This window comes from Anabrus simplex, chromosome 5 (assembly GCF_040414725.1).
Source record: "Anabrus simplex isolate iqAnaSimp1 chromosome 5, ASM4041472v1, whole genome shotgun sequence".
In the NCBI taxonomy this organism is placed as follows: Eukaryota; Metazoa; Arthropoda; class Insecta; order Orthoptera; family Tettigoniidae; genus Anabrus; species Anabrus simplex.
The window spans coordinates 31,248,797-31,263,393 of NC_090269.1; the positions used below are offsets into that span (position 1 = coordinate 31,248,797).

A 14,597-nucleotide genomic window follows, 5' to 3' on the forward strand; every position below is an offset into this window, starting at 1 on the left:
GAGGGGCGGGGAAGAGTGAGTTGGGTGGGATGGATGTGATGTGGGAAGGTAAGGGAGGGAGGAGGAAGGATTACCTTTAGGACGGGCCTGAAGGGTGTGGGAACGAGGATAATTGCTTAAAAAAAGTACCTTTAATTAAACTTAAAATCAAATTCTGATTTGTTAGATTAGTGTTCCTGAGAATAGTAATAAGTAAGTGAAATAAAATGTTGGGTTTCTCCGAGATATCATTAAGATTATAATTAGAATTAAAGTACTGATCGCCAGGCTGAGTGGCTCAGACTGTTGAGGCGCTGGCCTTCTGACCCCAACTTGGCAGGTTCGATCCCAGCTCAGTCTGGTGGTATTTGAAGGTGCTCAAATACGTCAGCCTCGTGTTGGTAGATTTATTGGCACGTAAAAGAACTCCTGTGGGACAAAATTCCGGCACCTTGGCATCTCTGAAAACCGTAAAAGAGTAGTTAGTGGGACGTAAAGCAAATAACATTATTATTATTATTATTATTATTATTATTATTATTATTATTATTATTATTCAGCCCCGTCCTAAAGGTAATCCTTCCTCCTCCCTCCTTTACCTTCCCATGTCACATCCATCCCGTCTAAACCACTCTTCCCCAGCCCTCCCCTACATTTCATACTTCCCTCACTCACGTTCTTACACACCAGTTATACACTATCAGCCACGCTTTGCACATTGCTGCGCAAGGTGAGTAGTCTTCACTTTCTTTTTCTACCCTCTTCCTTTCTTCTTTGCATTAACCTTGGCTTTTTCTTATTGTTTATTAGATCCAATTGCTCCGCATTGAACTGAGACTTCCATCTTCTCACAAACAATTATTCAACCACCACGTGCAGTGCTTGCATTCAGTTTCTCAGAATTCTGCTGGAAGTTTAGTCAATGGTATGGTTTTATCTGTTTACATTAAGTGCATGAAGTGCAAGTTCCAAAGTGTCTAATTTTATTCTAATGACATATACTGCATATGCCAACATTTTGAAATAGTGTATAATTCAACCGCGCCAAAACATAGGCCAATACGGTATCAATAGAATCTACCAGAAAGGCTCCTTCTAGACTTTTAGTACTTAGAATTATATTTATAAAGCATATTTTGAAGCATTTATTTTATGAACTTTCATCACAATTGTGCTCTTTATATTCAGTGCTACAGGAAAAAACAATACGTTTAGAACTCACATGAGAGATATACAGTTAGAACCATAGCACTTGGTTCCATATGTAGCCATTTTACAATGGCATATTAGTTTATATTTGTTTTATAATCTTTGTATTTCTTCACCATTAACTTTTTTTCAATTTGTTTTACGTCGCACCGACACAGATAGGTCTTATGGCGACGATGGGACAGGAAAGGCCTAGGAGTGGGAAGGAAGCTGCCGTGGACATTAATTAAGGTACAGCCCCAGCATTTGCCTGGTGTGAAAATGGGAAACCACGGAAAGCCATTTTCAGGGCTGCCGACAGTGGGGTTCGAACCCACTATCTCCTGGATGCAAGCTCACAGCCGCGTGCCCCTAACCGCACGGCCAACTCGCCCGGTCCATTACCTTTTAAGCTGGGTAATGTAATATTGCTTATTTTAACTAAAATGTATTATTATTTATTTATTTACATATTTTACGCCCACATTGGAGCACTGAAATCAATACATTTGAGTTAATTTCTTCTTCTTCTTCTCCCAGAACTTTTTCATCCTCTCCGACCTGGAAGCCCTTTGTGTGTCCGATATAGTATATTGTTTCCGTTCAACTGCTTTTAGTTTGAGACTTATGCTTTTGTTCTTCAAAATCCTCTTCTCTTTTCTGTCTTTGATTTGTTGCCGAGTTATACCCAATTCTTCCAAATCATCCTGAACTTCTTTGAACCAATTATTATTGATTTTATTCTTCAAAAAGTAATCGAATAGTTGTTTCAATATCCTGGTGTCTGCTAATCTTGATATGTGACAGAAAAAGGAAATTCTTCTTTTACGCATTGTAGATATTATTGATTCACATTCACGATAGACAATGTTGTTGGGCAACAATCTCCACTGTCCATCAACTTGGTGTTTTTTATTAATAATTGTTCTAAGAATTCTTCTCTCAGTTTTCTGTAATTTGTCTGTTGTAGATTTTACATTTAATTTGAATAAAGTTTCACTAGCATAGGTTGCCTCTGGTTTAACTATGGAATTATAGTGTTTCAGCTTAGCGTTTATCGAAAGAGATTTTTTTTTATAGGTTGGCCAGGTAAGTCTTTGTGCTTGTTTAAATTTAGTTGTTCTGTGTTCTATTGCTTCTTTTTCATTTGTGTTCCATGTTATTATTTCCCCAAGATATTTGAATTTCTGAACAATTTTAATCTCTTTATTACTGTTCAGCTGAATAACTGGTAAATCAACTTTAAAAGTTGGCATCATTTCTGTTTTTTCAAATGAAATTTGTAATCCCATTTTTTTAGCTATAATTTCTAGTTGTTCAATTTGAAATTTAGCCTCTTCTATTGTATTTGCAAGTAATGCTAAATCGTCCGCAAAAGCAAGGCAGTTGAGTTTAATATTTCTACCGATCTTGATAGTTGGTTGGCATTTCTTGTTCCATTCACGCATAATCTTCTCCAATGCACAATTAAATAACAATGGTGAAAGTCCGTCTCCTTGTCGAAGTCCAGTTCTTATAGTGAATGATTCTGATAATTCACCTCTAAATTTAACTTTTGCCTTCATATTTTTAAAAGTCATATTAATGAGGTTAACAAGTTTTTGATGTAAGCCAAATTCTTTAAGGCTTTTTAATAATGAGTCACGATGAATACTGTCGTATGCTTTTTTAAAATCTACAAACGTGATGACCAGACCCTTACTTCGAACTCTTTGGTGCTTCATTATCCATTTTAAACTAATGATTTGATCTGGACAGCTTCTACCTGGTCGAAATCCTCCCTGATATTCTCCAAGTTCTTGGTCGAGTTGTTCTTGGATTCTTGTGTATATAATCTTGGATAAAATCTTGTATGTAATATCAAGTAAGGATATCCCCCGATAATTATTTGGATCGGAGCGATCACCTTTCTTGTGCAGCGGGTGGATTATCGCTGTATTCCATTCCTCAGGAAGCTTCTCCGTGTTCCAAATATCAATGATGTATTTATGTAGGTTTTGAATAGTCTGATCATTAGCATTCTTCCATATTTCTGCTACTATTTGATTCTCTCCTGCTGCTTTGTAGTTTTTAAGTGCATTAATTGCCGTTTTCACTTCATTGTAAACTGGTGGTATAATCTTTTGTAATGGAGTTTTATTTTTTGGGTTAGGATCAAATTCTAAATGTTCCACAGGATCCTCACAATTAAGTAACTCTTTAAAGTATTCTGCAAGAATGTTAGCATTATCCTGATTATTGTGTGCCATTTTACCATTTTTATTTCTTAACATAAGTGTGGGAGGGGTAAATTTAGATTGATATTGCTTGAATGTTTTGTAATAGTCTCTTGTTTTATGCTGATTGAATGTTTCTTCTATAGTGCTAAGCATTTCCTTTTGATAATTCCTTTTAATTGTCCTAATTTCTTTAGCTGTTTGTCTTCTGGCATTAATTAGTTCTTCTCGAGATTTTTCCGTTTTCCTCTGTTGATCATTTATCCATGCCTTGTGTCTTGCTTGAATTGCTTTGTCACATTCCTCGTTCCACCACGCATGTTTCTTTCTCCTTTTGATTGGGGCAATTTCTTCAGCTATGGTTTTAAGTTTGTTGATCATTGTCTCTAATTTGTCATTTAAAGGTGTTTTGGATCTCTCTAAATATATTTTATTATTTATTAAGTAACTGGGATCATAATTTCTCCTTGCTTTGAGATGATTATGTTTGTGTTTCCTTTTTGGTGTTAACTTGATTTTTATTTTTGAGATATAATGATCCGAGTCAATGTCTACCCCACGGAGGACTCTGACATTATAAATTTCTTTATGATAATCTTTATCCATGGCAACATGATCAATCTGAAACTCTCCCAATTTTACGTTAGGGCATTTCCATGTCATAAGTTTATGTGGTCGCCTCATGAATCTGGTGGTTTCCAAAACGAGTCTATGATCTGCACAAAGTTCAATTAATCTTTGGCCATTTTTGTTCGTTAATTTATGAGCTGGCCATTTTCCTACAACTGTGCGATACTTCTTTTCTCTGCCTATTTTAGCATTGAAATCTCCAAGTAAGATTTTTATATGCTCATCAGGGATCTTCGCTAATATGTAATCAAGTTCCTCCCAAAAGTTTTCAACTCCTTCTCTATCTTTATTGTTTTTGTCATTTGTTGGTGCATGGACATTTATTAAAGTATAAGTTTTATTCCCTACTTTAATTGTTAGAAGTGCCATCCTCGAAGATTTTGAAGAAAATTCTTCAATTGAGTCTATTATGCTACTATGAACAAGAAAACCTACACCAAATTGAGGGACATTCTTCATTACTCTTTCTCCTGGAGGTCCTTTGTAGAGACGATAACCTCCTGATTCAATTGGGTCCTGGTCTGTGTTCCTAAGTTCTTGTAAAGCCATTATTAAAATCCTATGTTGGTCCATCACATCAGTTAAATGTTTCAACTTGCCCACCTTACTTAGTGAATTAATGTTTAATGTTGCAAAGTATGAAAATTTTCCTGATTTGTTGAACTTAAGTCTCTTCTTACATTGTTGGGTTAGTCCACTGTCTGTCAGCTGTCTGTCAATTGTCTGTTGGGCTTCCAGGCGCTCCGATTCGCCTAGGTCTTCTACTTGACACCCCACCGATTCCGAGTAGTGTCTTTGTGCAGATCCTTGTTGTTGTTTGTCCACACCGGTGGATTTATTCATTAGAAGACTCATCATCATTGATTGTCTGATCTTTCGATCGAAACATTTCTGACCAAGGTCAGGCTTTACAATTCCAGATGTGATCTGGAAAGGTGATTAATGAAGTATGAATTGGTGATGAATGAAGTGCTACAAGTTCATCCTAGTTTTAGCATATTTTGACTAAATTGTATAAATGAATATTTATGGCTGATGATGACCCCGAGTAGGGTTGAAACTAGTACCAAACTTTATAATGTAATGTAATAACTGCATTGCAAAAAGCTTACTGTATTGAATAGGTGGAGAAATTTTACCTGAATGAATCACATTGATATATCGATTACAACACACATTTCAGTATTCTTGATGCGGTGGACTCCGAACCAAATGGGATAACACCAAGAAGTATCGTCATGCAGGGTTTTTCTTACCCCCATAAACATACATGAAAATATCTCTAAAATAAATTTATAATCGTTATTAAGAACTAATTTCCTTGTCCTGGATTTGGATTAATTCTATATCACGTAACATCCTATAAGTACAGTATACAGTATGTAATTAACTGGTATTAGTCAACATTATTCAAATAGTTTTATTTTTGTCTTGAGACCTTCAATTAACAAATATTGTCTGGTGACTCTGTTGAAGTACATTAGTACCATTAAAAATAACAATCATTTACAATAACTTTCCACACAATAATAAAATAGCAGATAAGCTGCTATGAACAGGGAGATCTGAAACACACTAAAAGTAAATGTATTATATACATTATCACAGTAGAGAGGTATAGCAGTAAGTACACTTTAGCATCTCAAGAATGAGAACTTCTTGCGAGGGGGTGGCGGTGGGATGGGCTTCATCTCTGCAATGCTCTCATCACTCAGAAAAGACTGTATCCTTGGCCGCAGACCATGCCTATGGACGGTATGAACTACAGGAAGCTGCTTCTCCATCTTGTCCACACTCTCAGCAGTCATCCCTGGGCAGTTACTAACATCTAAATATTTCATATTACAGCAATACTTTCCAATAGCTTCAATACTGACATCAGTTAGATGAGTGCAACCCTGGAAAAAAACAAAACAGAAAACAAACATGAATTAGGAAATAAATCTCTGAAAATGAAAAGATAAATTTTATAATATCTTGAGAAATGTGTGTGTGAGTGAAATCAAATGCAGTAATATGAAAAGAAGTTGTACTAAGCATGCTACTTTTTGTATTTTCAAATTGCACCCACTGCTGCATGCAAGTACACTTGTTAGACATTGTCTAGAGTGCAACCAAATTTAAAGTGAGCAATCATTCTCAAAAGCTTAAACAAGTTTATTTTATTTTTACAAGTTGCTTTATATCACACTGACATAGATGGGTTTTATGGTGACGATCAGATGGGAAAGGGCTAGGAGTGGGAAGGACTGCCGACAGTGGGGTTCAAACCCACTATCCCCTGAATTCAAGCTCACGGCTGTGCACCCCTAAATGCACAGCCAACTTGTTTGGTGTTTAAACTAGTGGACATATAAAATTTTAGAAAGATCACTATTATTTAGAACTCGATAACCGAACATGAATTCGGGACACTGTTGACAGTAAATTAATGTATTATTTGGGTCCACCTTTTCAATACAAAATGTAAATAGTTTAAATGATTAGGGACTAGTTTTGACCTAGTAATAGGTCATCGTCAGCCTAAAGCAAAATTAAAACACAAATACCGAAGAAATTAAACAATGTAAAGACACGTAAGGTCTCGTAAAAGTACATACCATGCGAGATATTGTGCAGCACTATGTTAAAAAATAACTCTCTGAAAGAGATTCATATTAAGTCCAGTGCATATTAAAAAGATGTTATAGATAGGAATCCTTGAGTTGCTGGAATATGCTGGCTCCTTTAAGATACTGGTATCCAATTGAAGAACCACTGATCCGAAGTCACGTCGTTTATTTACAATTAAAGACCAGTGCGCCGTATAGCATTAAAAAGTTGATAGGGATGGAAATTTTTCAGTTGTTGGTCAAGGAATTCAACATATGCAGGTTTCTTAAATTTGCTACTGTATATTCGAAGAACAACTGAGATGAAGTTACGTCGTTTTTTTAAGATATTCATAGACGTAAAAACACATGGATGCTGGAAAGGCTCTTCAGTTTTTTGGAACTTGAAGGAAGGTAATTGTTGCGCATGGAGGCTTAAGAATCCAGAGATGCGCTACATTATGTTAAAAAATAGAGATCCATAAAAAGGTCCTTTGCGCCGTATAAAAGTAACAAGTTGTAAAAGTAGAACTTAAGTTGTTGGTCATGGAAATCGAAAAAGGTTGGTTTTCAAGCGATGCTGCTGTTCATTCAGAGATCAATTGAAATTACAGTACCATAACATTGTCTTCTCAAGATGTTTATAAACTTGAAATAAATGTCGATGCGAAGTAAGATACTAGAAGAAAGCTCTTCTGTTTCTAGAATCTTGAAGGACGATGGATGTTACGCGAGGAGGATTAACATATATGGAGTTAAGTAAAGGTGGATAGAAATTTGCAGTTCAATGCGGACCATACATTTGACTGTGAATAAATGACAGCAAGGAAAGAAAGAAAGAAAGAAAGAAAGAAAGAAATTTGGTCAGGTGGAAGAAAATATTTAAATAAAATATGTCATAAGGGAATTAACGCGCGTTGTAATAAGCTGAAGAGAGAAATGGGGGTAGGTGAGGTACAAAGGAAATCTTGAGGAGGTGAAGGGAGAAAAAAGAACAGAAGGAGAAGCTAAGAAACAGAAAACGTTGGATAGGAAGCTTTGTATCCTAAAAGGTTCTAAATCTAATAACAACCTTACTATTAATAATAGAAATTCCTCTAGCACAATGATTCAATTTCATCCACCGATTATTAATTTATCCAATGTCCCTCTGAATGATGACAAAAATTCAATTTTAGCCAAAGGTGCTAATCACAATTGGCCTAATCTTAATATGCTTGTCACCTCTACCCCTTGAAGAACAGGATGAAGTTAGGTTCGAAGTAAAACGTAAAATTAATGACATTTTTACTTAAGTATGAACCCCGATATCCCTATCGGTAATAAAGAATCAATCATTGATCAAAAGTGATTACGCGCTCTTAAAAAGAAGATTTCTGATAATAATCTTATTGTCACTAAGGCTGACAAGGGCAATACCACCGTTATAATGGAAAGAAACAAATATATTTATAAGACTAAAGATTTCTTTTCTGACAGTTCGTTCACTGTTGTTAAAAAAGACCCTACTCAAAAAATCCAACGCCTACTTAAACAAACTCTTAAAAATACTTAATTCCTTTTAACTGAACAAGAAAAAACTAAATTCATTAGCAAGAATCCAAGCCTTCCGACCGCTAAAGCCCTTCCTAAGATACACAAACCCGGTGTCCCTATCCGCCCGATCATCAATTATAGACCAACTCCTCTTTACAATGCTTCTCAATTCACTCAAAAGTTTCTAAGAAGATATTATCATTTTTTTATCTAAAAAATGTATTAAAATACTACAGAGTTGATCGAGAATCTTAATAAATTTCATATCCAACCTAATCATTCCCTTCACTCGTTCGATGTTGTTAATATGTATCCTAGTATTCAAACCTCTAAATTATACCCTATCATTGAAAACAATTTAAGTAAATACAGCCACCTAAGTGCTTTGGAAATACAAGATTTTATGTCTATCCTGAAATTGGTTTTAAATAATAACTAATAATCGACGGTATTATCTATCAGCAGGAGGGTTTGGCCATGGGATCGCCGGCTTCGGGCATCTTAGCTGAAATCTACTTGGATTTTTTAGAACATACTAAAATTGATAATAATAATAACTTCAATAATATTCTTTTTTGGGCTAGATATGTGGATGATACTTCAGTAATCCTAGATGAAAGCACAACAGACGCTACTTCCACTCTTATCCACCTTAATAATATTGATCCGCACATAAAATTTACGCTCGAATCTGAATCTGAACAAAGAATACATTTTTTAGACTAAACCATCATTAGGCAGCTGTATTCCTTAAAATTCAATATCTTTGGAAAGACTACCCAAACATCTTCCACTATTCGTCAAGATTCCTCTCATCCACAAATTCATAAAAGAGCAGCTTATAATAGTATGGTTCATCGAGCCTATACTGTCCCAATGACCGAAAGTGATCTTAAAAAAGAATTGAACAATATCCGTATGATTGCCAAACTCAATGGATACAATAGTTCTTTCATTGAAGGTATTATCAACAAATACAAACATCATCCTATAACCACTCTGAAAAAGAAAAATCAAAAGTTTCTTTATTTTCTACCTTTACGTTCAATAAATATATTTTTTAAAAACATGATGTTAAAATCTCCTTCAGAACCAACAATAATAACGCTAAAGTCTCACACAACTCATCATCTGTTAATAGAACTGATTGTTTTTCAAAATCCGGTGTATATAAGGTAAAATGCAACAGCTGCAATTTTTTTTATATTGGACAAACAGGAAGAAGCTTTAAAATACGATACTTGGAACATGTCAATGCCCTAAAACACAATAAATTTTCTGCAGTTGGTCAACACATGAATGATTATAATCATAAATTTACAGACATTAAACATGATGTGGTAATTCTCAAAATTTGAATAAAGGACCCTTTCTTAACATAACAGAGAATTGCTTCATAAATCTAGACCAATATTTTAATCCAAACTTCAATCTTGATGACATTTCTGATAAATCGAACATTCTTTTTGACCTGCTCATTCAGCTTTTCAGACAATCAAAATCAAATATTAAAGGTCCGATTTTTCATTCTATTTATAGTACTTTTCTTAAACAATCTTCCATATTCTCACATCCCTCAGCCCCACCTTAATATCCTCTTCCCCTCCCCCTTTTCTTCTCCTTCCGTTCTTTTTCTCCCTTCACCTCCTCAAGATTTTCTTTGTACCTCACCTACCCCCATTTCTCCCTTCAGCTTATACAACACGCGTTAATTCCCTTATGACATATTTTATTTAAATATTTTCTTCCACCTGACCAAATTTCTTTCTTTCTTTCTTTTTTTTCTTTCTTTCCTTGCTGTCATTTATTCAGAGTCAAATGTATGGTCCGCACTGAACTGCAAATTTCTATCCACCTTTATTTAACTCCATATATGTTAATCCTCCTCGCGTAACCTCCATCGTCCTTCAAGATTCTAGAAACAGAAGAGCTTTCTTCTAGTATCTTACTTCGCATTGACATTTATTTCAAGTTTATAAACATCTTGAGAAGACAATGTTACGGTACTGTAATTTCAATTGATCTCTGAATGAACAGCAGCATCACTTGAAAACCAACCTTTTTCAATTTCCATGACCAACAACTTAAGTTCTACTTTTACAACTTGTTACTTTTATACGGTGCACAGGACCTTTTTATGGATCTCTATTTTTTAACATAATGTAGTGCATCTCTGGATTCTTAAGACTCCACGCGCAACAATTACCTTCCTTCAAGTTCCAAAAAACTGGAGAGCCTTTCCAGCATCCATGTGTTTTTACGTCTATGAATATCTTAAAAAACGACGTAACTTCATCTCAGTTGTTCTTCGAATATACAGTAGCAAATTTAAGAAGCCAGCACATGTTGAATTCCTTGACCAACAACTGAAAAATTTCCATCCCTATCAACTTTTTAATGCTATACGGCGCACTGGTCTTTAATTGTAAATAAACGACATGACTTCGGCTCAGTGGTTCTTCAATTGGATACCAGTATCTTAAAGGAGCTAGCATATTCTAATCTCCTTATCCAGCAACTCAAGAATACTTTTCTATCCCACTGTCAGCAGCCCTGAAGATGGTTTTCCTTAGTTTCCCATTTTCACACCAGGCAAATGCTGGGGCTATACCTTAATTAAGGCCAAGGCTGCTTCCTTTCCATTCCTAGGCCTTTCCTGTCCCATCGTCGCCATAAGACCTATCTGTGTTGGTGCGACGTAAAGCAAAATAGCAACATCATCATCCTCCCATGTTTGCAAAGAACAAAACGAAGACAGTGGAAATGACCATCAACAGGGAAGGAACAAGCTAAAATATATTTCTGGAAGGAGCAAAAATCGAATCAGCTTCCCACTTCAAGTACCTCGGAAGCACAATCTCGAAAGACAACACTGTTAGGCAGGAAATACTCAGCAGGACACAAAAAGCATCAAACTTATACAGTCAAGTCAGAAATCTTCTCTGGGACTGCAAAATACCACAAAAAGTGAAAACAATCATGTACCACACTTACTTTGTACCAATCCTCAAGTACGGTTTAGAGACATGTACCTACACAGGAGCTTAAAAAATTACAGAATAAAATGGAGAAATTGGTTTCTTCTCCACTATTACAGGCTGACCAGAAATTTAAAGTAATAAACACAGTTATATGCCCATCTCTCATATACCCATTCCAAACTATCAAGCCAGAGAAGATTCCGAAAAAGTTCCTTGCTGATACAGACATACTAATTCGAAGTGCTCTTAAGGAAATTCTTCAAATACCTGCAGACATTCCTAATGGAATGGTCTACACTGAGAAAAATTATAAGGGGTTGGGACTCTTCTGCGCCACTTGGGAAGCTCATCTTCAGCACATTAACATCTGTAAGGTACTATTAAGTTCAGGTGACGAATACATACGTGCTACAAGAAATCTGAAAGAAGAAATAACTCTCTCACTACAATCCCTCAATGTCCCTCCATCCGACAATTTACTACATCCACGTCTAGAGATAACAGATGCCAGGAAAGTGAGAAGAGTACTGAGAGAAAGGGCATTCAGTGAGTGGTGCAACTTACAGCAGAAAGGAAGAGGTGTATGTTTGTACAATGAATACACTCCTGCCAACTCCTGGATTCGAGACCATCAAGGCTTATCATGTAGTGAATGGCGTGAAGCAATTAAGATGACAGCAAACATTTCAGCAGTTAGATCGGTACCAGGAAGATCTCAGAACGATTCCCTTTGTAGGCGCTGCCTCAAGGAGATTGAAACTCTTGCGCATGTTCTGGGATCTTGTCCTCATGGTGAACTTTTAAGGAATACGCGTCATCATAAAATCCGCTCGTTAATTGCGGCGACGCTAAAAGAACATGCTTTCCAGGTACTTGAAGAGGTTCATGGCTTAGCGAACAACGGAAGCCACAGAAGGATTGACATCATTGCTTTCAAGAATAAGAAGAGAGGTTACATCATCGACCCCACAATTCGCTTTGAAAGCCATAAGTCACAGCCCTCAGATGTTAACCTAGAGAAGAGGAATATATACTTTCCAACAATTCCTTACTACAGGGAGAAATACCAGTTAGAGGAAATCGACATAGTAGGTCTGATGATTGGAGCAAGGGGAACGATTCCCGCTTTTGCCGCTAATTTCTGGAAACAGATGTCTCTGCCAGTTACAGCGTTATGGGAGATTGCCATCATAGCCTTAAGGGGCTCACTGATAATTCTAAGGAATCACTGTTACAATTAGGTTACCTTCAACATTTCTCAAGCACAGAATATCTATTTCTCTTCTTCTAAATATAAATGTAAAAGTATACTTTGTCGCAAGGCAGCCTCTGCATGAGAGGAAGTATTTCATAAAATAAAATAAAGAAACAAGTACCTCACAGTAGTACAGTAGTGCCATATAAAACATACAGTACCTTAATGTCCAAATGTTTGAGCCTGTACAAACATTTTACAATGCTAAGCAAGCCCTCATCTATAACATTGTAGCAATGGCTCATGATCAGAGTCTCAATGCTGGGGTTCCGCACTGCCAAATAAGTCAGTCCTACGCGCGTCACCTGCAAAACGGTAACAAAGGAGAACAATCATGGTAAGCAGAGATATACAACACTAACCAAGTTATAACAAACATGTTTACATACCTGTTGACAACGACTTATATCCAAATGTTGAAGACTTGGGAAATTAAATGCATACTTTAGACTAACATCTGTTATTCGATTACAACCACAAATATCCAAAAATCGAAGACCTGGAATGAAAGAAGGTTTCCTAAAAGTAAGATCATATAATACAAAAAGTATGTCAGGAACACCACAAATATGAGACACAAATCTCAAGTCAATCACCTGAAATAAAACTTCTGTTAGTTATGGCATGTAAGTTCCAGCTAAGTGACCTTTTTGAAAATTTCAAAGACAAAGGTGTAAAACTAAAGGGGTAATAGAATGAAAAATGGGCAATGCTTTGGAGTAATAAGTTGCGTACGTCTATAAGAGTTAATTTTAGAGTCAGCCTCTCACTGTGTACATGCTGTGTACATTTGAAGAATGAATATCACTCATATATTCCACGGCAATATTTTATCCGATTCGGTATTGGTCAAGACATAGGCAATATGTTACATTTACTACCATATTGGGATTATGGGTCAGTTTACCTCTCAAAGAAGATAATACTGTATACAAGATTTATAACTTACATAACTCAGGACAGACATTCAAATCAAGATGACCTGTGGACTACAGTATATTTTTTATTACCTTCATTCTCAGTGTGTCCAGTATGTTTTAGTAGGAATTCATTCATAAGGTTGATGACATTTAAAGAATCGTTATTGGGGTATTTTGTACTGAACTAGCTATATTACCCGGCGCTGCCCGGGCACTTTACTGAATGTTTACTTTTAGAATTTTTATTACCTGGTCATTATCTGTGAAGCAAATTTTTGTAGATTTCATTATTGTGATCTTCACTGATATCTTATGAATTATTTTGTAGTTTAAGGGTTATTGTTATGGAGTCTGAACTTGGACTTAGAACAGCATGCAGAATATCGCAATTCATTTCAGCGACCCCAAAAACTATTGATTGAACACTAAAATGAGTTGTTTTTGATAATTGTTTATATGCCAACTCTCCTCTACAGGTGTCAGAGGTGTCTTACTACCACACTGTTTTTTTTTTTTTCCTACGCATTAAGTGATATGTTTGTGTACCAAATTTGATGGAGAGCTATGCTGGAACATCCACACATACATCCATAATCTCGGTCATTTTGTTTTCTTACCATCTTCCATGCTGGTGGAGTCAGAACATACACTTAAAACAGCAACTGGAGTGTCACTATTCATGTCAGCAATTCCGAAAACTATGGATTCGATGCTAATATTGGTCATTTCTCCCTCACCGAGGGTTGTTTTATCCCCCACAGCATTTCTTCATGATAGTGAGTCATATATTTATCAAGTTTTGTTAAGAGCTAGGCTGGAACATAACACAAATACATCCATCATATCGGTCATTCTGGACATTTTCTTTTTCATCACTTCTCACCCCCATGCTGATGGAGACTGAACTTGGACTTAAAATGGCATCCAGATTGTCACTATTCATCTCAACCACTCCAAAAATGATGGATTCAAGACTAATATTGGTAGTTTTTGATTATTTTTACATGTTACCCCAAACCCCATCCCCCAATCTTAGGGGTGCTAGGCGTGTCTTACTGCCTCAGTAAATTTTTGAAATAGTAAGTCATGTGTGTACTGAGTTTGGTTGAGAGCTATGCTGGAACATACACACACACATCCATAATCTCAGTCACTTTGGACATATTTTTTTCCACCCCTTTTCACTCGCATGCCAATTGGGGCTGAAGTGTGAATTAAATAACATCTGGAGTGACACCAAAAACTATGGATTCAACACTATTTTCGACTATTTTGTATCTCACCCCCTCCCACCCTCATCC

The 14,597-nt window shown here is 36.1% G+C and overlaps 1 protein-coding gene across 2 annotated transcripts in view; it reads right to left on the minus strand.

Moving 5' to 3' along the window:
• Positions 1 to 5,420: 5,420 nt before the first annotated feature.
• The window catches only part of LOC136874291 (F-box/LRR-repeat protein 7), a 32,003-nt gene continuing 22,826 nt past the window's right edge, over positions 5,421 to 14,597 (minus strand). For both annotated transcript variants that reach the window (XM_068228012.1, XM_067147930.2), the window contains exons 3-5: positions 12,766 to 12,875; positions 12,538 to 12,681; positions 5,421 to 5,911 (exon numbers count right to left, since the gene is read on the minus strand). In XM_068228012.1, the coding sequence (XP_068084113.1) occupies positions 5,648 to 5,911; positions 12,538 to 12,681; positions 12,766 to 12,875 (518 nt within the window). In that variant the 3' untranslated portion in view covers positions 5,421 to 5,647. The remainder of the gene's footprint in view (positions 5,912 to 12,537; positions 12,682 to 12,765; positions 12,876 to 14,597) is intronic.